The sequence below is a fragment of the Pseudopipra pipra genome, chromosome 19, assembly GCF_036250125.1.
Source record: "Pseudopipra pipra isolate bDixPip1 chromosome 19, bDixPip1.hap1, whole genome shotgun sequence".
NCBI classification, from domain to species: domain Eukaryota; kingdom Metazoa; phylum Chordata; class Aves; order Passeriformes; family Pipridae; genus Pseudopipra; species Pseudopipra pipra.
In genome coordinates, this window is record NC_087567.1 from 12629109 (window position 1) to 12649943 (window position 20835).

General features: G+C 50.5%; 4 protein-coding genes across 7 annotated transcripts; 2 read left to right on the top strand and 2 right to left on the bottom strand.

Annotated features, from left to right (window-relative positions):
* The first annotated feature begins 2 nt into the window (after positions 1–2).
* Positions 3–11421, top strand: LRRC45 (leucine rich repeat containing 45). 3 transcript variants are annotated; one of them, XM_064676338.1, is made up of 18 exons: positions 32–303; positions 875–936; positions 1535–1629; positions 1823–1893; positions 2213–2391; positions 3094–3222; positions 3799–3911; positions 4467–4525; positions 4645–4722; positions 5626–5761; positions 6062–6139; positions 6312–6423; positions 6596–6666; positions 7525–7617; positions 8222–8314; positions 9191–9364; positions 9457–9604; positions 10010–11421. In XM_064676338.1, the coding sequence occupies exons 1-18, from the start codon at positions 50–52 to the stop codon at positions 10204–10206; spliced, it is 2142 nt and encodes a 713-aa protein (XP_064532408.1). In that variant the 5' UTR covers positions 32–49; the 3' UTR covers positions 10207–11421. The 3 variants fall into 3 exon arrangements, with proteins under 3 accessions (XP_064532409.1, XP_064532410.1, XP_064532408.1); XM_064676339.1 differs by lacking the exon at positions 1535–1629 and having other exon boundaries at positions 3–303; XM_064676340.1 differs by lacking the exons at positions 1535–1629; positions 1823–1893; positions 2213–2391; positions 3094–3222; positions 3799–3911 and having other exon boundaries at positions 3–303.
* Positions 9260–12309, bottom strand: LOC135424772 (uncharacterized). The gene is made up of 2 exons (XM_064676357.1): positions 11746–12309; positions 9260–11640 (listed from the first exon to the last, which is right to left on the bottom strand). The coding sequence occupies exons 1-2, from the start codon at positions 12307–12309 to the stop codon at positions 11632–11634; spliced, it is 573 nt and encodes a 190-aa protein (XP_064532427.1). The 3' UTR covers positions 9260–11631.
* On the top strand, positions 12220–17214 carry RAC3 (Rac family small GTPase 3). Of its 2 annotated transcripts, none has more exons than XM_064676359.1 (6): positions 12220–12353; positions 14237–14308; positions 14569–14686; positions 15312–15374; positions 15856–16015; positions 16117–17214. In XM_064676359.1, the coding sequence occupies exons 1-6, from the start codon at positions 12319–12321 to the stop codon at positions 16245–16247; spliced, it is 579 nt and encodes a 192-aa protein (XP_064532429.1). In that variant the 5' UTR covers positions 12220–12318; the 3' UTR covers positions 16248–17214. The 2 variants fall into 2 exon arrangements, with proteins under 2 accessions (XP_064532429.1, XP_064532428.1); XM_064676358.1 differs by having other exon boundaries at positions 12252–12332.
* DCXR (dicarbonyl and L-xylulose reductase) lies at positions 16799–20619 on the bottom strand. Its single transcript, XM_064676356.1, has 8 exons — positions 20430–20619; positions 20255–20352; positions 20011–20165; positions 18776–18818; positions 18406–18505; positions 18173–18237; positions 17966–18083; positions 16799–17499 (listed from the first exon to the last, which is right to left on the bottom strand). The coding sequence occupies exons 1-8, from the start codon at positions 20602–20604 to the stop codon at positions 17396–17398; spliced, it is 858 nt and encodes a 285-aa protein (XP_064532426.1). The 5' UTR covers positions 20605–20619; the 3' UTR covers positions 16799–17395.
* Positions 20620–20835: the final 216 nt, after the last annotated feature.

Sequence of the window (20835 nt, forward strand, 5' to 3'; positions counted from 1 at the left end):
GGGGCGCGGCCGCGGCCATGGAGCGGGGCCGGGGGGAGCAGGGGCGGCCATGGAGCGGGGCCGGCGGGGCCGCGGCCGTGGAGCGGTTCCGCCGGGAGTACGCGCGGCTGTGTGCGGCGGCGGGCGCGGCCCCGCAGGAGGCCGTGCTGCGGCGGCTGCGGGAGCCCGGCGGGGCGCGGGCCCGCCTGGACCTGACGGCGCAGAGCCTGTCGCTGCAGACGTGCGGCGCGCTGGGCCGGCTGCTGCCCGGGGCCGCGCCCTTCGCCGCGCTGTCGCTCGGCGACTGCGGCCTGAGCGAGGAAGGTGCGCGGGACTCGCGTCGGGGGTGCCCCCGCCGCCCCCTCAGGCCGGGCCGGCGGAACGGGCCCGGCTCCGCGCTCTGCCGGCGGCGAGCGGGGCCCGGCGGCGGGGCGGGAGGTCGCTCGTGTCTCGGGGCGCTGAAGGCGCCCGGTCTGTGACAGTGTGGGTGGTCAAGCGCCCCTCGGTTCCGTCCCTCTTCGAAGGCGGCTCTGCTGTTGTTGGCCGTGGACGGAAGGGACAATCCGGCTGGTTAAAGCCGCCGGCAGTGAAGGCGCTCCCGGGGCAGCACAGCCGTGGCTGTGGGGCCTCTCCAGGCGTGGGCTGAGCTCGGGGCTGGGTCACTCAGGTGCACAAGCTCCCGTGCAGTTCTGCCCAGACACCTCTTTGAGACTGTGTAAACAGTCCTCTGCCCCAAAAACTCAGGCTCACGCTTTACAGCAGCAGTGGTCGTTCACCAAGTCATTCGTTTCTCGAAGCCACATCTCCTGAGCTGGCTGTTTGACAGGACGATACACTCTCAGCTCAGGCAAAGGGTTCCACGATGAAATAAACAGCTCTTTTTTTTCCCACTCAGGTGTAAAACTTCTGTTGCATGGTCTTTGCTCCAACACCACAGTCAAATCTTTGGATCTGAAGGTGAGTCTGTTCAAATAGAATTAGGACGAAGTGGTGGACGAGAAAAAAGGAGCACAGGCTTAGTCAGAATTAGAACTGGACAGTTCTGGTGCAGGATTGTTCAGAAAGATGCATACTTCTGTAAGGATTTTGTTCTCAAGTGACTTGTTCCTTGTGTCGTGTCCTTAACACCATGTCACAACGTTCCAAAGTTACTTTGCACATCATCTTTATCCATTTTTATTCGGTTACTCTGTTTTGATAGGAAGTTATAGCTATATATCTTTTGTCCACTGCTGCTTAGTCAGATGAGGCATATGTAGGGGTTTCTTTGTGTCTCTGTATTGATCAGTGAGTTACTAACTGTTTGACTTGTGCTTCTGTAGAATTTATCCAGCTTGCCAATGCCTTTTGGCTGGCCTGGCCTTGGCACTGGGCATCTGCCTTCAGGTGTGATGGTCACTCTACTGAGAGTGACTTTCTGTCTGTATTCCTCTGACATACAGCTGTTCTCTTGAATATACAGTCACAAACTGTGTCACACCTTTCTTTCTCATTTGTGCTAGTGGTAACTGAGCCCTTTTTAATGAAGTATATTGAAATGGTTCTGCTTATCTAGAATCACCATTTTCTGTCCCATTGTGGCCCATGATGATCCTGTGCTATCCTGTGATTTTTGCAAGCTCTTGGTCATGGTGCCTCACAAGACCAGAGGTGTGTAGATCCACTGTTCCTTCAGGGCTTTTAATTTTGTGGAAAGCTGACTGATACGTGAAACAAATGGTAGTTGGACTGTCTTTGTCCAACTGAAATCGGCACTACAGCTGGGGTGCACCTGGTGGTGTTTGATGGGGTAGGTGGACTGGGACAGATGTAGCCTACTCACCATCTGGGACTTCTGTTTCAGGGAAATAACCTACGAACTGTGGGAGCCGAGGCTTTGGGAAAACTTCTTAGGCAGAACAAATCCATCCGGAGGTAAAAAAATTGTGTCTACCTCTCTTTGTGTTATTCCTGTTAGATGGAGCACAACAGTTGAAAAGGGCTGAGGGTGTTTTTTATTGGGGTGGGAGGAACATCGAGTGGTACAATTTCTTGTGACGGGTGGGAGAGATGAAGGAGTGAGAACAGGAGGCACCCTTTCAAAGGATGCCAGGTCGTGGCAGCATCCTGCTCTCTGAAACCAAGTCTGTTCGTGGAGCTGGGTGTTTGACTGGGTACCATGATCCACATATCATTCAAGCTCATGCAGCTGTCCATTTACTCCACAAACTCCAATCCTGTCTGATTTTCCTAGCCTAACCTTGGAATGGAACAGCCTTGGCATGTGGGAGGAAGGCTTCTCCTTTTTCTGCCAAGGACTGGGAGCAAACAACTTTCTCCAGCGGCTGGATCTGCGCAATAACCAGATTAACCATCAAGGGGCTGGAGAGCTGGCTGTGGCACTGACACAAAATGCCAGTCTTCAGGAGCTGGGTAAGAGTTCTTTGCCCACGTACATTACGCGTGCACGCCCGCACATATATATCTTCAGGTTCCTTGCAGGCTGCCCTGACTTCTGGCAACTGGTTGGTGTCGTTCCCAGTTCCTCTTGGTCTGGAGTGCATTGCTGTCATTGTGCAGGGAAAGGTCACAACCCCATGGTCTTTGGAGAATGGCAACTGTAGTTGGAATCTTTGGATCCAAACCTGCAGCTGAAGAATTGTGTAGTTGGAGCAGAACGGTCCTTAGCAGAGGAGGGAGTGTGTTCATTCCTATCTGTAGATGCTGTTGGCATGCCTTGTGACAGACTCTGAGACTTACTTCACACTTGCTTTGTCCTTATATGGAATTTTGCTGGAATTTCCTTCAGGAGAACATGGCTTTTGTTGCGAGTTCTTTCTCATCTGCAGATTTTGGCTATAGAAGGAAGGCTCACAAGAGGCAGACTTGTGTAGATTTTGAACTGTAGTGGCTTTCTGCACTTTAAAGAAGATATATCTACCTTTCCTGCTTTGTCTGTTACTTTCTCTCCTCATTCATCTTGAAAGGGGAGACAGTGTTCACCTGTGTTTATGCTAAGACCATCTGGGATTAGTTAGCCACGCTTGTAGATGTATAAAGAGCGTGGGGTTTCTTGGGCCTTGTGTTTTTCAGCAGATGTGTGACTACCATGGTGAAAGTTTGCTTTGTGTATAGATTTGCGATGGAATAATATTGGGCTTCTGGGTGGCCGAGCTTTGCTGAACTGCCTGCACAGAAACAAGTCACTGAAGAGGCTGGAGCTGGCAGGGAACAATGTTCCTGGCGACATCTTGAAAGCTGTGGGTAAGTATGATGTGTTGTGCAGTAATGAGTCACTAACTCCTTTCCCACTTCAGCACTTGAGAGAAATAGGGCACTTACTGCTCCAGAAGAGAGCTATTCCTCCTTTCCTCCCTTTCTCAACAGCATTTCTACAGGAAGCCCTACATCGCTTCCTCTTGTCCTTTAGTGAGAGCTGGTCAAGTTGGAAGTGTCACTTTCACTAGCAAGAGCAAAAAAATAATTTGGATTGAGTCAGAGATTACTGTGCCATGGGAATGTGGGAGAACTTGAGATTAGTTTGCCTCTGAGTAGCCAAGTTTTGATGTGGCTTGTGCGGGCTGTTGTTGTCCTGCCCACAGCAGAATTGAACAGCTTTCCTATCCCTGGGATATTGATTACCCAATACACAGTGCTCTCTTAGATCTCATCCCACCTGGTGGTGTAAGGTGAGAGGTCTCTACAAGGGCCACCCTGAGAAGGAAAGCTTCCCTGGTGCTTCTGATAGCCAGGTGTCATCCTGAGCACTGTTTCTTCCAGCAGTGCTTGCTGTTCTGTCGCTTTAGAAACTTGTGCATGCTCTCCTGCTCTCTGCATCAGAACAAGCCTTGGATCACAACCAAGACCGTGAGGCTATCCTGAGTAAGGCCCAGAACCAAGTGTACATCCTCAACAAGGAGGTCTTGAATCTGAAGGATGAGAAGAACAAGCAGGTCAGCAATCTTACATGTTGGCAGTTCAAATAGGGCAGCTGGAATCCTTTGCTTTCCCTTGGAGCCCCACAGAACACTCAGTGACAGTAATATTGTGCACCTGAAGTTGCACGTGCATCTTTATGGGCAGGCACACAGCATGGTTTGAGTACATTGGATCCTTCCTCTGAGCTACATTGACTGGAATCAAGTCAAATGACAAGTATGGGTACGGACACATCCCTGCTGAACATATTCACTCTGGATTCTGCAGGAGTTGTGGTGATTTTTCTTTACCCATATTCATACTTTTCAGTTCTTTTGCAGCTACTTTGATATGTTCCAAGTGGTATAAACCTAGAGATCTGAGTGTGTTTTCTTCTGGCACCGCAGGGTGCAGAGTCCCTATAGCTGATAATCTCATTCAGATGTGCTAATAAATGCATCAGACCTCCAGTTTGCTTCCAATAGTAGCTTGACCTGTCTTCAGCTGTTTCTGGGAAGAGAAGCACGAGAAGTGTACCTGTTTTAAGCTGATGCAGTTCATTTTCTCCCTGAATTTTGCCCTGTTCACAGTTCTTGGATTTTATGGACACTGTAGACAAGCAGAAAGAAGAAAAAGCCAAGAGTGAGAGGTGGGTTGGATTTCTAAATGCTTTCTGCTCTTCGATGGCAGAATTGAGCCCTCTCCCATTTCCTGTGAGAAATTACCCACCTTTTTGTTTTCTTTCTTTTTTTTGTCTCCGAAATGCAGAGTGTCCGCAGCACGAGTCAGCCAACTGCAGGAAGCATTGGATGAGCAGCACTCCATTATGAATTCACTGAAAGCCAAGTATGGAGGAGGAAAACCTTCTCCTTCCCATTGTCTGTGCTATATACACAGGGCTGAGCAGAGCTGCTAAGGGGGATAACCTTGTAGAGTAGCTGGTTTACTGTTTTGCTTAGTTCTGCAGTAATATCCAGAAATTAGGGGCAGATCATGCCTTTGAGTTGGCCACATTAGACACTTAGCCAGCTTTTAAGTAAAATTACAGTGCCTTGGTGTACGAGCAAGTGAATTACAGAGGGTGAAAAGGAAGAAAAATGATTGTGCGGGTGGGATGGGGGCTTGTTCCTTGCATGGTTTACAGCCTGGCAGGAGGCTGTGCCTGCTTCCCCTGGCAGTGCTCTCTGAGAACCACTGCAGATATGAAGGAGCCTGGCCTAGGAACAGTGAGGTGGAGCTTCCCAAAAGCAGTGTTAGGTTATGCAGAGTCATATGCACATGACAGTGGTTAGACTTCAAACGCTCCTGAGCCAGGCTAATTCAGTTATGCCAGGTAGAGGCAGTTTTATTATGCCATGCCCTGGTGTGGACATGTCCCTCTCATGGACAGAATAAGCAAATTGCTTCTGCTACTCACATTTAAAATTCTGCCCCTAATTTTAAACAATCTTGCAGTGGTATAAAATAGCCAGCTTTGTTCTGTGAGAGTGAGCGAATTCTGGAGGGGTCTGGGCAGGGAAAATGCAAAGGGCACCAGAACACTGGGCCCTGAGAAGTCCCAGGTCACTGTTTGCAGATGCTGCTGGGTACAGGGGTCAGTGGTGTCCTTTTCCTAGGGGCAAAAATTGCCTCAGTTAGCTTGGTTTCATCCACTGCCAGATAGGTGCTAGCACCTTGTACCAGATGGCGTGGAGATCTCGCTGCAGTGTCTGCCTTGGAAAAGACTCCAGGAAGTGTTTCTCTTTAAAGGCTGCAGATGACTGAAGCTGCCCTGGCTCTGTCTGAGCAGAAGGTGCACAACTTGGGAGAGCTGCTGAATGCCATGAAACAGGAACAAACCAGTGTGGCTGAGTGCCACTTTAGGGAGCTCCAGCAACAAAAACAGGTGAGCTGACGAAGTCTTAGTTAGGTTTGAAGGCAAGGCTCCAGGTCATAAGTTGTTTGTGTAGATTTGGGGGATGCTGCAAGGGATAGAGAAGTGTGATTTTTTTAGTACTAGTGGGTTAACTAAAGCCACCACGACGAAAATTCTTGTGTAAATTAGATAGGTGAGTGCTAGGTATGAAGAGGAGCCGTGGTGTTTATGGGGTAGGTTGGATTTGACTGGATGTGGTGTTGGTTGGCATAGGTTGATAGTGCAAGAACTAAGGTGAGTACAGGTTTTTAATTTTGATTTTGTTTGCAGGAAAGTGCTGATCGAGAAGGCAAGCTTTTGCATGACTTGTCTGCTGCCAGTGAGAAAAATCTGCTGCTGAGAAACCAGGTAGGAAACTAAGTCCGAGGCTGAGAAGGCAGACTTGAACATATATAACTTCTGCTCTGTCTGTATGTTTTCTGCTTTGATCCTTGGTTGTGTCTGTACTCATTGTCCTGTACAACCAACTTTTTCTGCTAATAGGAAAAGAAAATCCCTTGTGGTGGTAATTTTCTTGTAGGTGGATGAGTTGGAGAGGAAGTGCAAAGTTCAGCAGGATCAGCTGTTCCAGGTAAAACAAGACTTGGCCACCACAACTGCAGAGCTGAAGCTTCGGGCTGTGCAGGCTGAGGGTGAGTGGAGGAGCAGAAACAACTAGTGGACACCAGTGGTTGGGATCACTGTTCATGAGTCAATGGCACAGGGCAGTCACAGAGGAAGGGCAGCAGAGTGTGTGATAAAGTATGAATACAGCCTGCGTGGCAGGAATGCCAGAACTGTGATATGCCTGCTTTTGATTTGCAGAACGTCTGGAAATGGAGAAGAGAAGATTTAAACAAAGCCTTGAAGACATGGAATCCCTTCGGGTAAAAGAGGTAAGGATGGGGTTTCTGCAGCATCCCAAGGTTAGTCTTTCTTTGGTCCTGACATACAGGCACCACTGGAGGTCATTGGACTCAGAGTTACTGTGGGAGTAATGGGCCATTTCTTCAAGCAAAGCCTGCTTTAAGAGGTCACAAGACATTCTACCAGCTAGTAAGATTTTGTAGCTTGCAAGAGTCTGGGCCAGAGTGGTATGAGATGCTCCAAGAGAGGCTGGGAGCTGGCCCTTGTGTTAGTCTTGCTATGCACAGAGGTATTTATGAATAAGCAGTCTTGTCTTACTTCTGAAATAAAGATGCTTTAATGGAGGGAATTGAGACATACATGCTATACACAACAATCCTCTAACGGGGCTCAGCATGCCAGTTCTTTCCCTGTTATGTTTCAAGGGGGGTTGTTTCTGAGCGTGGACCGGACAAGAGACTATGATCAATTCTCTTTGCAGTGTTTATTGAGGTGTGAAATCTCTCAAAAATAAAATTACACCAATAGATTTCTCTGAAGATTTTGAAATCTTCTAAGAAAACACATGTGCCAGGAAGATTTTAGCCACATTATAGCTGGAAAATGAATCTGTGGTGTTTCGTACCACTTGACAATGAGAACTTGGCTCTGTATCTTTTGTCATGGCCTGGGAGGGATCTCTGCCTAGAAGTTCCCAGTTTCTAGATGGCAGATTCTATCTCTGTTACAGTTTCCTAAGGGAGCTCTAGAGAGGTAAGAGTTTTTCTTAGGTGGTAGGTGGGTCAGTGAGAGGATGCTTCTCTCTCATGACAAATGGCCCTGCTGGTACACCTGGAAATGGGAATACTTTTCTAGCACTTGCTTAAATGGTTTCTGCTGCTTTGCAGGTGGATCATATGACACAGCACATTGAGGCCAGTGAACGTTCCATGCAGGACAGGATCCAGAGGCTGGAGACCATCAGGATATCTCTGGAGGAGGTGAGAAAGGATGCTGCAGGCACGTTTGAACACTCATGTAGCAGTGCAAAGAGCAGGCTGCCAGGGGAGCTTTGTGGAGTCTTCCATTGCTCACCTCTGTAAAGATTGTCTTGTGGTCTAGAGAAGAACAGAAAAGAGCAGTATAACAGTTAAAATTATTTTTACTGCTTTGGACTAAGGAAGGAGAAAGTTCCAAGGAGAAACTTCTAAATTCGAATTGAACAGAAATAAGGATTCCATTGAACATGGTGAGAGTTTTACCAAGATTTGACTTTGTGGGTTTCCCATGTGGTCTCAAGTAGTGTAGCATATTTCTCCCTATCTATTTTCCAAGCTACATTCAGCACTGCCCTCTCCTATTGCCTTGTTTTGGAAAGCCTTACCTATTACTTGCCCTCGTATAACTGAAATTCTCATTGAATTGTGATGGCAATCTTGGGGGAAGAAAAGGTTTGTCATCTTGACTTGCTTTCACTGCCCCTGAGTGAGAGGGAGATCTGTGTCATGTTGTAGCCTGCGACTGGAAGCTGCTAATGTTTTCTGGTCAGTGTTGCAGTGATGCAGGTTCTCTGTCTGGAATGATTTTTCCATGTTCCTGTGGCAGGAGCTGAGCCAAGTCAAAGCAGCTGCACTTGCTGAGCGAGGCCAAGCAGAGGAGGAGTTACTAAAAGCCCGGAGTCAGGCCTGCTTGGAGGAGGTGAGGATAAGACCTGTCTGTAGCCCTGCCCCTGTGTGAAAGAAGTGATTTGGCTGCCTAACCTATGATTTAGTCTTGGGGAACTGCTATGTAACTCCCCTCTCTGGGTTTCACTGGCCTGCAAATGGTGTGATTGCTGAAGAAGGAGCCTTGAAAAGTCTGATTTGAATTGTCTCCAGTAGTAACAGAACTGATGTGGATACTGTCAAAGCAGGTTTCATTTAAGTTGCCAGCTTCTGAAGCCAACAGCCAGATGTCGATCCTTCCATTTAATGACAACTTTCATGGGGTGTTCCTGTTTCTCTGGACTCAAAAGTTTCTTCAGGTGGCTACTGCTGCTGGACAAATAAAGTCACTGTTTGAATAGAACTTTGTGAAAATGGCAATGAAGTTAATATCCTGTGAAAGAGAACAAGGGATGAGGAAAACACAAAAAAGCTATTAGAATGTTACTTTTATGTAACATCCCGAAAGAAAATGCTTCACTGAGTTACAGATGTAGAAAAGCTGATGTGTGGGACTCAGCAGTTGCTTAGCTGCACACAGTGGTGCTTCAGAGCCATTTGGAGTATGAAGGAAGTGAAGGGAGAGCATTGGTTGTGAAGACTGGTGGTGGCATCAAGTGCATCTGCCCAGGACCTGCCTCTTTCTCAGTGAGTCAGTCTCCATCAGTGTCCTCCCTGGCAAGAAGCAGCAGCTTGGGGTCATTCCCATCTGCAAGGAGCAGGGCTGTGTCTGTTATGGCCAAGCCCCGTGCTTGTTCTTCAGTGCCAGTTGACTCAGCCAAGGGTTCACTGTGTTAGGAACAAAAAGGGGAGAATTCCTTCACAGGAGTGGAGTGGGACTGATGTTTTCATTTTCCTTTGTGTCTTACAGCAGCAACGACTTGAACACCTAGAAGAGAAGCTGCGGCTGATGACTGAGTCACGGGATGAAGCTCAGAACTGCTGCCTTAAGCAAAAAGAAATGGTTGCTGAAGCCCAGGCCAGAGCCAAACAGTTGAGCCTGCATGCTGATGGACTCAGGAGGCGGCTGGAGGAACTTCAGCAGGTAATTTGGACTGCAGTAGAGATGGTCACCACAGGGACAGAACAAGTTGCTGAAGTTGTTTGGTCATTCATGGATTTGTCTTTGTGTGTCAGGACCTGAACAGTAAGGAAGAGGAGAAAGTGACAGAAGTGAATAAGGTGAAGGTGGAATTACAGGAGCAGATTGGGCACCTGGAAGCTGAACGCACAGCACAGGATGGGCTGAGAGAGAAGATTGCAGCTCTGGAAAGACAGCTGAAAGGTGATGGATTCTTTCATGCTTCTCAAATGGTAATGCTGAGTTACCCTGCACTGGGTCTGGAACTGAGCTGTGCTTACAGGTAGTAACACCTGCACTTCCTGCCTGTGCGTACACTTATGAGTTGTACTCTCCATCCTGGTGTATTTGCAGGGATTCTTGTCCTCATTTTATAGAGACCAAGACTCAGATAACTACCCAAAGCTGCACAGCAAGCAAAATGTTTGGGTTTCCTGCACAGTGAAGTGTAACATGCTGTCTGTGCAAAACCTCTCATGTTGTCTCATGCAGCTTCTCTCATGTGCTTGTTGACCATCCCACTTCCATTGCCTGTGGCTGTGTCTATAACATGTTCTTATTTATTCTAGGGACACCTTAATTTTGTTTACTAATGCTGCTCTTTTACAGCCCTGTCAAATAATCACCGTGAAGCACTGCTGGACAAAGAGGGTGAGGTCTCTCTGCTGCTGGAGAAGCTGAGAATGAAAGAGGCCGAGATCTCCAGGGTGAGGGAAGAGGAGGCCCAGCGAGCAAGTTTCTTGCAAAATGCCATCATGGCATATGTGCAGGGACCCCCCTTTGGAACCCACAGTTCTAGGAAATGAGAGCATGGCTTAAAGGATCCAAATACCTGCTGTCAGGAGAGGGTGAGCAACTCAGGTACAGCTCCTTCTTCCTAAACAGGACAGTTTTATCAGAGCGGGATGACACAAAGGCTTGCAAACACAGAAAATTGTTCTCACTCTTTATAAATCTTCTTCCTGACCACATAAAAGGGAGGAGGAAACAACCATCCAGGCTCGTGGGTCTGAGTGCATGATGTGGAGCCCTTCCCCTGAGCTGCCAGTGTTTAAAGTATTTTCTGTGTCCTTTTACACAGCACCAGCCTGTCAGCACACCCTGTTGCTACTGGGGGGTTGGTTTGTATGTTCCCTGGCAGAGTCCTTCTGCAGCATTCGTTTGGATGCCAGAGCTGTTCACAGTGAAACCTGATAAAAGGCGACAGCAGTGTTCACAGCTCCCTGTGGGCAGGAGCCATTTGGGGTCCTGAAACTTCTGGAAGCACCGTATCTTACACATCTGTGCTTTTTCACCCAGTGCTTACAGATGGAAGCAAAGTCTGACAGGGCCCTCTCTGGCTCATTTACCCTCCCTGCTGTGGCTCTGGCTGTGTTGGTGGGCAGTAGATTTGCGTTCAGCATGGACAGAAACAGCTGTGTAGAGGGGCTGCGGTGCAGTGCTGTCCATGTCCCTGTGGGACAGCTGGGCTTTGGCTGTGGTTCAACTTCTACAACACTGACTGGCAGAGAAGGGGCCAGTGGGTGATTGGGGGTCAGCATCTGTGCTTCTTCACTATGAACTGCAGCCCTTGGCTGAAGATGTTGTGGCCAATATGCAACAGGATTTGATTTCACTGTGACAAATGGCAAAACTGTCCTCATGGCTTCCCAGGCCCCTGAAGCTGAGTGCTGTGGCCTTACCCTGGAGAGGAGCAATGCTTCTGTCTCAAAACAGAGGAGTTGCCTCTAAGAGCATAAAGGGAGAGAAGGTGATTCCTCTCCTGACAGCACAAGGCCTTGTGTGACCTGGAGAAAGGGAAGGGTTGCAGGAATCCGAATTGGAGAAAGAGGCCAGCAGTCTTGAGAGCCTCCTGTGAGTTCCTTCAATGAGTCTGGGGCAACAATGATCTTGCAGTACATATTTTAGGAGACAAATGGAAAATGAAAGTTTCTGTGTGGACTGGTTGGTTTCTGTTCATGATTTTTTATATTGGGTTTTGCTCTGCTTTTTTAATAAAGAGCTTTTGCATTTTGCCATAAGACTGGACAAGGATGAGCTGGATGTTTGGCTGATGTGGAGGGCGGGGCTGTCTGCTGTGTTACTCTCCTGAAAACCCTGCCAGCCTGTCCTGGAGCTAAATGGCTGTTACAGGTGGATAAGCTGGGTAAGGTTTTGGTTCTGGACTAAGGTAAAAGCAGAGAAGCTGGGAAGGCATTCCCCAGTCACGAAGAGCGAGTCTGTGGTGACAGCTACGTCATCTGTAAGGGAAAAGCAAAGCCTGTTGTTTTGAGACAGGGCCACTGCAGTGGGCACCTCTGTTCGAGGTGGAGGAAGCCACAAGCCGTCTTCCTGCAGAACTTTACCTGCAGCTCCTGGTTGGTGACAGCGAAATCTGCACCTACACCGTAACCAGGTTTCAAAGCTTCGTTCTTGAGCCGGTGGCCCCCGGTGCGGGAGCCGGCCCCGAGCCGGCCCCGCCGCGTGTTTCCCAGGGCGGGGCCGCGGGGCCGCCGCTTCTCCGTCCCCCCGGTCCGCGGCGGAGCCCCGGGGAGCGCGGGGCGGGGCCTGTGGGCGGGGCGGGCTCGGCTCGGCTCGGCTCGGCTGGACTCGGCTGAGCTCGGCTCGGCTCGGCTCGGCTGAGCTCGGCTGGGCTCGGCTGGACTCGGCTCGGCTGAGCTCGGCTCGGCTCGGCTGGGCTCGGCTCGGCTCGGCAGGGCTCGGCTCGGCTGGGCTCGGCTGAGCTCGGCTGGGCTCGGCTGGACTCGGCTCGGCTGGGCTCGGCTCGGCTCGGCTGGGCTCGGCTGGACTCGGCTCGGCAGGGCTCGGCTCGGCTGGACTCGGCTCGGCTGGGCTCGGCTGGACTCGGCTGGGCTCGGCCCCGCCCCGCCCCGCGGGCGGTCACTGCGGCGCAGTCGCGGCGCCGCCATCGCGGGCAGATGCAGGCGATCAAGTGTGTTGTGGTGGGCGACGGGTGAGTGCGGGCGGGGCCGCCCCGGCCCCCGCAGCCCCGCACCAAGCGGGACCGGGCCCGGCGGCGCGGAGGGAGGGAGGGATGAAGGGAGGGAGGTCCGGCCGGCCGGCCCCGCCCCGCGGCTCGGGAGAGCCGCTCCGCCGGCGGGAGGCCCCGCGCCGGGCGGCGAGGCCCGACCCGGCCTGGATCGCCGCGGTCCCGGCTCAGGCGGGGCCGGCGGGAGATCGGGGCCTTGCGGCGGCCCGCGCACTCCTGTCCCGCTCCGTCCTTAGTTGATGAACTTGAGTCTCGGTCCCCAGGCGCTCCCCAGCCCCATCGGGCTGCCTGGGTAGCAAACACCGGCTTCTCTTGGGTTTTACGTCTATCTCCTCGTTGTTTTAGGTGCCCGTATTTCGCTGTTTTTCATTGTACATGTTTGATTCATCACTGAGTCCTCCCGAAAATGTTCGCAGGTTCCTCTCATATGTCCTTTTGTTGTTTGTTCCGAGGCGAAGTGTGTTGCTCTTTCTGATTTTATCATGTGCCCCTTGTCACCCTTTTTGCTCTTTTCTTTAGGCTGTTTCTGAATTCCTTTTTCTTAGAACACATCTGTGTACAAGATGCAGGCATGCACTAGATTTATGGTGCTTTGTAACTTTCCTAGCTCATCCTGCATATTTTTCCTCACAATTCCAGCTTACTTTTCTGATCACCACAGAAAGCTCAGAGTTGAGGTACTGAGACCTAAATGTGAACTGGTCTTAGGCAGGGACTGGTCTTTCCCCTTTCCCAGGCATGTCACCACCTCAAATACACATTTGGGGTAAGGCCTTCAGGTTCCAGTCTGTGGGGGCTAAAGAGGGAAAGAGGAGAAAGCCGACCACCAAAACAGCCTTATTGTGGAGGAGAGAGGAACAACTGGGAACACAGGATGTTGTAAATGGACTTCAGCTGAAGGTTTGCTGTCTTGTGTTTTGGTTTAAGACCAAATAGACAGTGTAGACTAAATCATCCTGGTGCATCCAGGGGACTGTGTACTCTGCTAAAGTCTCTCCCTTACTCCTGAAGTCTTTCCTTATGTTACTCTGATTACAGAATTGGATAGGGGATATGCAACTCTGCTGACTATTCAGCTTCTCTCAAGGCACCTCACAGCCAGCTTTCCCTGGCACTCATGGTCTGTTTTTCTGGAAGGTTGTCTGCAGTTCACAACTTTCTCAGTGATAAAGAAGTTGCTCACACTGCTGGTACTCCTCTGTTCTTACAACAAAGCTTTCCCTTAGGAAATGTACAGGGCTGGCTAAAGTCTGTGTGCTTATGCTCTTGCCAGCCAGACCTGGCCCTTGCTACTCCCACTAGCCTTCAGCAAAGCCCTAAGCTGACACTTCAGCCCTCTAAATTGATCTCTTTCCAAACTGACAGTGGTCAGTTTTAAAGTTCATTTTTGTTTATGGATACTTATTGTTTTCCCTTTGTATTTATTGATACTAAATTCCTGTATCTGAGGAGCTTGTAGAGTTCTGTGTTGTTGCATGTTTTTTCACCTGTTTACCCGTTTTGCTAGACCATTATGGATCTGTTGAGCCCAGCACACAGCCTTAATTTATTCCTTCTCTTGGTTCCTGGAACACTCTGTTTTGCCTGGTGTCTTGCTGAGGCTGAATGGATGGGGAAAAGGAATGGGAGAGAGCAGGGTCAGTGAGTGCTCAGGCAGGGTGCACATTAAGAGTTCAGGCCTGGCCCCTGACAAGTAGGGAATTCCAGTCTGCTACAGGTTTGTTTTCTCACACAATAACCTTTTGCCTAACGTTGTGTTTTGGAGTTGGGGGGGGAAGGGTGAGTTTTACTGCCTCAGTGCTACCTGCTGTACCCTTCTTTATGTTCCTCACTCTTATCCTCTGCAGAGCTGTTGGGAAGACCTGCTTGCTCATCAGTTACACCACAAATGCCTTTCCTGGAGAATACATCCCCACTGTGTGAGTAATAACCTTGGGCTCAATTGCTTTTTGATCTGTATGCATGTGTGTGTAAAAGTTGTTTTTTAAGTGAGGAGGTGGCTGTTCCAACTCAGACTGTGATGATGCTGGAGGTGTGGCTGTGTATGTGAGGAAGGCAGACTGTCCCCACTGGAACTGTGCTGCAGTACCCTTTCCTGATTCACTGCCTTCTTGGATTTTGTATAGAGATGTGAAGGTCACCACAAAATTGTCACTGATGAGGGACTCCTCCTTGGCAGGTTTGATAACTATTCTGCCAATGTGATGGTAGATGGGAAACCAGTGAACCTGGGCCTCTGGGATACAGCAGGGCAAGAGGACTATGACCGACTGCGGCCACTTTCCTACCCACAGACGGTGAGTGCTGGGCTTGGACTGGCTTGTAACTGCTCCCTCTCTGAGACAGGGAGGCTCCCAAGGACAGGCATGCTTCTTTCCATTGAGGAAAGTCCAAGTTGCTGCAGCTGTACCCATAATTCTGGTTGTGTTTAAGAAGTATCACAGCTGATTTTTCTCCGAAGAGATTGTCCTGTTCTAGTCCCTGCTTTGTAATGGTCTTTGAACAGTTATGGATGCCCCAGGGAGGCTCAGGTGAAAGGAATGGCATGAGGCTGCTGTGCAGCTGAGCCAGTTCCATGTTTCCACTCTCCCTTGGCAGGATGGCTCACTGTTGTGCTGCACTAGAAATATTCTCCATGTAGCCATGCTGCCAGGGTGAAGCCCTTAGCACTGTTAAGATGTTTGTGGCCGCAGGCTTTTAACATGCAGAGCTCAGCATTGTGAAAGAAGATGTAGTCATACACTCAAGGTCCATTCCTTTCCTCTCTGAATTAGCTTAACACCCTTAATGGGCAAGAATTTCTTAAAGCCACAGTCCTTGCTTGTGCGAGGACATTGTCCTCTCTCAGGATCCCTCTCCCCTCTCCCTCCATTCTCTTTAGCTGTTTCTTTCTGCACAGCTGACCCTCTTGTTTCTGCACAGGATGTTTTCTTGATCTGCTTCTCCCTCGTGAGTCCAGCCTCCTTTGAGAATGTCAGAGCTAAGGTAAAGTATTCTCCTTCTGGGTGAAACAGTGGAAGGGAAGAACCAGTGAGGCCCCCTGCCCCACCCGGCACCACACTTACAAGCCCAAAATTTCAAGCAGTCATGTCTTGGTGAGGGAAGGTCATAGTCTGCAGGTTTTAAGCGGGGCCTGCTTTTTATTCATGACTTCTTTAGCTAAGTTACTGCCTTTTTGAATCTGCATCCTAAGGGGTGTTCTAGAAACTAAAATGCAGTTAAGGGAAGCACTGTGTGCAGAGCTGACGGGCACTGTCTGTCATGATTCTGTGTCTCAGCATGTTCATTATTACATTTGCACCGATCTTTTTCTGCAGATATTCAGAGCTGTAGGCAGCAGTATCCTCTGCAGGTGTTGACACCATGTCAGCTAGTAGTAAACCCCTCATTCCCAGTAGTAGGAACACATCCTCATGGTTGTGGCCATTGCTGTAGCTACTTTTCTTATCATGTCTCTCTGTTTCAGTGGTACCCTGAGGTCCGACACCATTGCCCAAACACACCTATTATCCTGGTGGGCACCAAGCTGGACTTGAGGGATGATAAGGACACCATCGAAAGGTTACGTGATAAGAAACTGGCTCCTATCACCTACCCCCAAGGCTTGGCCATGGCTCGGGAGATCGGTGAGTCTCCTGTGCTGGCAGATCTCTGTGGCACTGAGGGGGTGAGGGACAGTGTGTGGTGGTAGAACCAGAGTGGTTGAACTGGAGCTCTCTTTCCCCAGGGTCAGTAAAGTACCTTGAGTGCTCTGCCCTGACACAGCGGGGCTTGAAGACGGTGTTTGATGAAGCCATCCGGGCTGTGCTCTGCCCACCGCCCGTGAAGAAGCCTGGCAAAAAGTGCACCGTGTTTTGAGGGCTGTGGCCTCGGTGCTGGCTCAGCATGTTGTCATCCTCTGACAGATTGCGTATTAGCTGGGTGTTTCTGGAGGGGGCTGGGATGTGTAGGGCCCTTCATCATGTACGAAGTCAGTGTTTTTTAAATGTCTCTTTGATTTAACGTCAGTGTTGATGTGAAGGGGCAGTGGGGGCAGGAGACCAGCTGGGGGCTGTACAGCCCCCAGGGGAGGTACAATGGGGAAGGCAAGGTAGCTCCTTCGGGCAGCAGGCTGTTTTGGCTCTCCTGAACTCTAAGCTGAAAGGCCTGAGACATCTGTCCTGTCCTGGAAATGCCTGTTTTAAACCTGCAGGTGAAACAGGTGGTGAATATCCTGGTGGGAGTGGGGAGGGAGCTGATTTCAATGGTGCTGAGAGACAACAGCAGCTGGGAGGGTGGTAGGGTCTCCTTGCCCAGCCTGCTGTGGCTAACAGTTAACAAACTGGTGCTCTAGCAGAATGTGCCTGAGACTGTTAAAAAAATCATAACCAGCCCTGGAACGGGTCGAAGTAAAAGAGAAGCCGAAGAACTAATCATTAGGTGCTTTATTGGGTACTAGCCAAACTGTGCATGAAACAGCTCTGTGCAATCAATGCATTTGCCTTTTTGTGTGTGCACACCCTAGGACAGCATGGTGCTGCTCCCCCCCATCAGTCTTTAGCAGGGCCTCCCCCCAAAATCCAGTCTCTGCAGAGCAGGGCTGGGGTTGTTGCCTCTATTTTGTTTTTTTCTACTAAAGACAGCAAAGGAAGCAATGAGAAGTCTGCTAACTTCTTTCCCTTCCCACTGAAAGTGCAGACAGGCTCTATGGTTTTGGATGGAACAGGGAGAGCTTCTGAAGGGTTGTGGGGGGGGAACAGGGTTGGAAGAGAGGTCCAATTTTTAATCATCATGTAGAGTGACAAGATAAAACCTTATTTGGTGCAATAAACATTCTCCATGACGATGTATGTGAGCTTTATTATATAGCAGCCTTCCAAAGGTTATTTTCTGCCTCACTTCTCCTACAGGCTCCAGCCCTGCTGCCCCTCCAGCAAGACCATGTCTGTGTCATTGTTTTCTATCCAGTTTACATCTATGCAGTACCAGTAGGGAAATTAAGGCTGAGGTGAAATGCAGGGGCCATCTTAGGAGACAAGAAAGCCCCCATCAACCATCAGTGAGCTGCCAGTTGTCATAGCACTCTTGCCACTCAGCAGGAAGAGAATGCTGTTCACCACATCATCCACCTCTGCAATCAAACACAGAGAACATCTAATGCACACCTCAAATTGTATCAGAAAAACAAGCATCCAAAGAGGTCTGCCTCAGACCTCTACATGTAATTAGAGCACGGAAGTATTTGTGCTTCCAAACTGTGCTTGATGCAGTGTCCAGGACAGCATAGCTGAGAGCTGGACATTAAAAAGTCCTTGTGATCAAATGATGCTTAGTTCACAGCAAACATCCTGTCAGATTTATGAACAATAGAGTAAGTTCATTTCACTTGTCCCAAGATGAGGAGGCTGTAGAAGAGGGGAAGAGAAGGTTGATTCTCACCCAGTCCTTGTCAAATACTTCAGGAGTTCAGCCAGAAGGCATTCAGCAGAGCTGTGACTTTGCCCAAAAAAGCAGCAAAGTAACTCTGGCTGTTCCGTGAGAGGGAAGGCTTGAGACAACACGAGAGCCCAGCCTGGGAACAGACCTATCCCACTGACCTGCAAACTTTCCCAGGGGAATCCGATTAATCATGGCAGCGGATTTCTGAGGGTCACTCCAGTTAATTCTCCCCATGTCAGTCATAACCACGGTGGGGTTCACAGTGTTCACCCTAATCTGGGACCAGCAGCAACAAACAATCTAAGCAGGCTCCTCTGAGGAAATGCTCAGGTTCAGCTTTCACACCTTCTCTCACAGACTCCTACCTTGTGGGGTCCCAGTTCCATTGCCATTACCTTGGTCAGCATATCCAAAGCACTTTTTGTGGAACCTTTAAGGGAAGGGAAGAACGGGAGGTGTTAAGTGCATAACAAAGCACCTGGTCTGGAACAGACCCGGGACATTTCACTGCTCTGAACTGGGAGCTGGCAGCTTGGTGGCTGTGGGTCTCCAGCTGGTCAGAACTGAGAGGGACACTGCTGAAGCTGCACATACTTACAGTAAACGGCGTGATCCCTCAGCGCACGCTGCGAGGCCTGGCTGGAGACATTCACAATAGCCCCTGCCACTCCCTGCGCGATCATCTGCCGAGCAACGATCTGGGAGGGGGAAGGAGAGAAAAAAAAGGAGTGCCAGAATCCTAACAAGAAAAATCTATGGTAGCCAAAAGAGCAAAAACATCTGGAGGAAGCAAGTCCTCCCTGCCTCCCGCTTACAGGAGAGTCAAAGTGTTGAAGGGTCTGTATGGGCAGGTTGTCAGGCTGACTTTGGATTGCATCCCTTTAGTCCCCACAGTGGACACTTATCTGTGCTATGTACAACAGTCACTGCTATTCATGGAGACAGCAGCAGTGACAATTCTTCCTCACCTGGGAAACGTGAAGCACAGCCCCAAAATTCACATCAAGAGACCTACAAATAAAATCAAATTTAAACGTTACAGAGTGATTGTAGGCCAGGCCAGACAGCTGTTTTAAGAGGCAGCAGAGGACAAGTGCTGCTGGTCTCTTGGAAACACTGGTGATACTCTGACACAGACAAATGCTGAGCTGTCGGCCGAGCGAGGATGCTCAGGAGTGCTCTCCATCAGCCACAGGCATGGCACTGCCAGGGGAGGTGCAGTTGTGCACTGGCATGTTTCCTTCAGGACTCTGTCCTTCATCAGCCTAATGGACTTTCCTCTGACAAAGTTTAAACACTAAGCCCTTGGGCCTCAGCCAGTGGCAACTCTTGGGTCAAGCAAATCTTTCACACAGCTCTAAAGAGCAAATCTGTTGTAAGGTGGGTAGAGGCAGTGTTTCTTCTGTTTGCCATATCGTCCGTCCTTTGTCAGGCCAGTTCTGCAGAATGGTCTTAGCAGAATCCATACCTTTTATGTTCGTCACAAACAAATCCTTTATTATAGGCTCTCAACGGACGTTTTTAACGTAGGGTAAAAGCATGACCCATCCTCTCAGAATGATGTGGACTCACCCATAGCCTGTATCCTAAAGCTCACTCCCAGACAAACTATGGAGCTTTTCAGAGAAAAAGATGCCATGTTATTGTAGTAAGCAAATTTAATTTCCCACTGTGACCGTTTTATGCTCCCTTACCTGGCTTTGTCTTCTCTGTTTCTGAATTTTCTTAGTGACAACTGCCTTTCACTTTAACCGGGGCCGAGTTGGAACTAGACTGGAAGCTGTGAGCTTGATGAGCAGCAAAAGCACTCACCTCCTGTGCCAGTGGGATGGCAGGGGCACCCCACCATTCTGGAGGTGACACTGCAGGTTCTGGCTACTGAGAAACAGGCGTAATACCCAGTGTTTGGTTTCCTTTTGCTGTTTATAGGGGGAAAGGTGATTACGTAAGGAATGAACAGACAGTAAAGAAAAAGGACATATGGAGTAACAATCAACTGACATTTGGCATTTCTAAAAGTGTGTGTGTCAGCCTGTCTGGTGTCTGTGCACCAGCTGCTGTCCTTTCTAGTTGCTTCTCGTCTCAAGACACCTGTTTCTGAAAAGTTCTGCCACCATTTTTGACGTTCACGGCTGTGCGACACCTTGGCGGGGCAGACTCGGTCCCAGAGCCTCCGCCGGGGAGGCCGGGGCCAGGCACTCACCTCTGCAAGGCCTCCCGCGTCACCTCCAGGAAGGGCTGCAGCTCCGCCACGGCCGCGTTGTTCACCAGCAGCTCGAAGGGCCCCGCCGCGCCCACCGCCGCCTCCGCCGCGTCCCAGTCCGCCAGGTCCAGGCAGAGGGGCTCGATGCCCGGGCACTGCGGCGAGGGCGGCCGCGTGGGTGGGAGGCCGCGGGGGAGCCGGGGGGCCCGGGGGTGACCCCGGGCGGGACGGGGGTGGCCGGTACCTCCCGCACGAGGCTCTCCAGGTCCGCCGCCGTTCGGCTCAGCGCGGTCACGCGGGCCCCGGCCCCGCTCAGCGCCACGGCCACGGCGCGCCCGATCCCTGCGGGGACACGGCGTCACAGCCCGCCCGGCCCGGCCCCCGGCCCGGCGCGACCCCCGGCCCCCGGCCCCGGCCACCTTTGCCGGCCCCAGTGACCAGGGCCCGCCGGCCGCGGAAGCTGGGATGCGGCTCCATGCTGCGAGCGGACTGTGGCCGGGGCGGGCCCGCGGCCGAGGCGGGGCCCGGGAGCGGGCGGCCCGATAGGGCCGGGCCAGGCAGCGGGAGCCCCGGCGGAACGCAGCACGGAGCCATCTCGGGGCTCACCCAGCAAGAGACGACACGCAGAGGTGAAGTTTCTTGACTCTAAGTCTCACTAAAGTATCACCTTGAGCGTCCACAGTAAACCAGGCTTTTTAGCGGCTGATGGAAAAGACCTGCCTACTCTACCCATTCCAATTTGCTGATGTAAGATGACAATAATTAATGTCCTCCTTATCTCAAGTTTTTGACTTTGTTAATTATCATTTGGAAGGATTCTTCTCA

Coding starts and splice junctions, on each gene's coding strand:
- RAC3 (XM_064676359.1), top strand. CDS start 12,319: ATGCAGGCGATCAAGTGTGTTGTGGTGGGCGACGG. Junction 12,354..14,236: donor TGTGTTGTGGTGGGCGACGG/GTGAGTGCGGGC, acceptor TATCCTCTGCAG/AGCTGTTGGGAAGACCTGCT. Junction 14,687..15,311: donor CACTTTCCTACCCACAGACG/GTGAGTGCTGGG, acceptor GTTTCTGCACAG/GATGTTTTCTTGATCTGCTT.
- LOC135424772 (XM_064676357.1), bottom strand. CDS start 12,309: ATGGCGGCGCCGCGACTGCGCCGCAGTGACCGCCCGCGGGGCGGGGCG.
- DCXR (XM_064676356.1), bottom strand. CDS start 20,604: ATGGCTCCGTGCTGCGTTCCGCCGGGGCTCCCGCTGCCTGGCCCGGCC. Junction 20,166..20,254: donor TGGAGAGCCTCGTGCGGGAG/GTACCGGCCACC, acceptor CCCTCGCCGCAG/TGCCCGGGCATCGAGCCCCT. Junction 18,819..20,010: donor ACGCGGGAGGCCTTGCAGAG/GTGAGTGCCTGG, acceptor TTTTATTTGTAG/GTCTCTTGATGTGAATTTTG.
- LRRC45 (XM_064676338.1), top strand. CDS start 50: ATGGAGCGGGGCCGGCGGGGCCGCGGCCGTGGAGCGGTTCCGCCGGGA. Junction 4,723..5,625: donor ATGAATTCACTGAAAGCCAA/GTATGGAGGAGG, acceptor TTCTCTTTAAAG/GCTGCAGATGACTGAAGCTG. Junction 6,667..7,524: donor AATCCCTTCGGGTAAAAGAG/GTAAGGATGGGG, acceptor GCTGCTTTGCAG/GTGGATCATATGACACAGCA.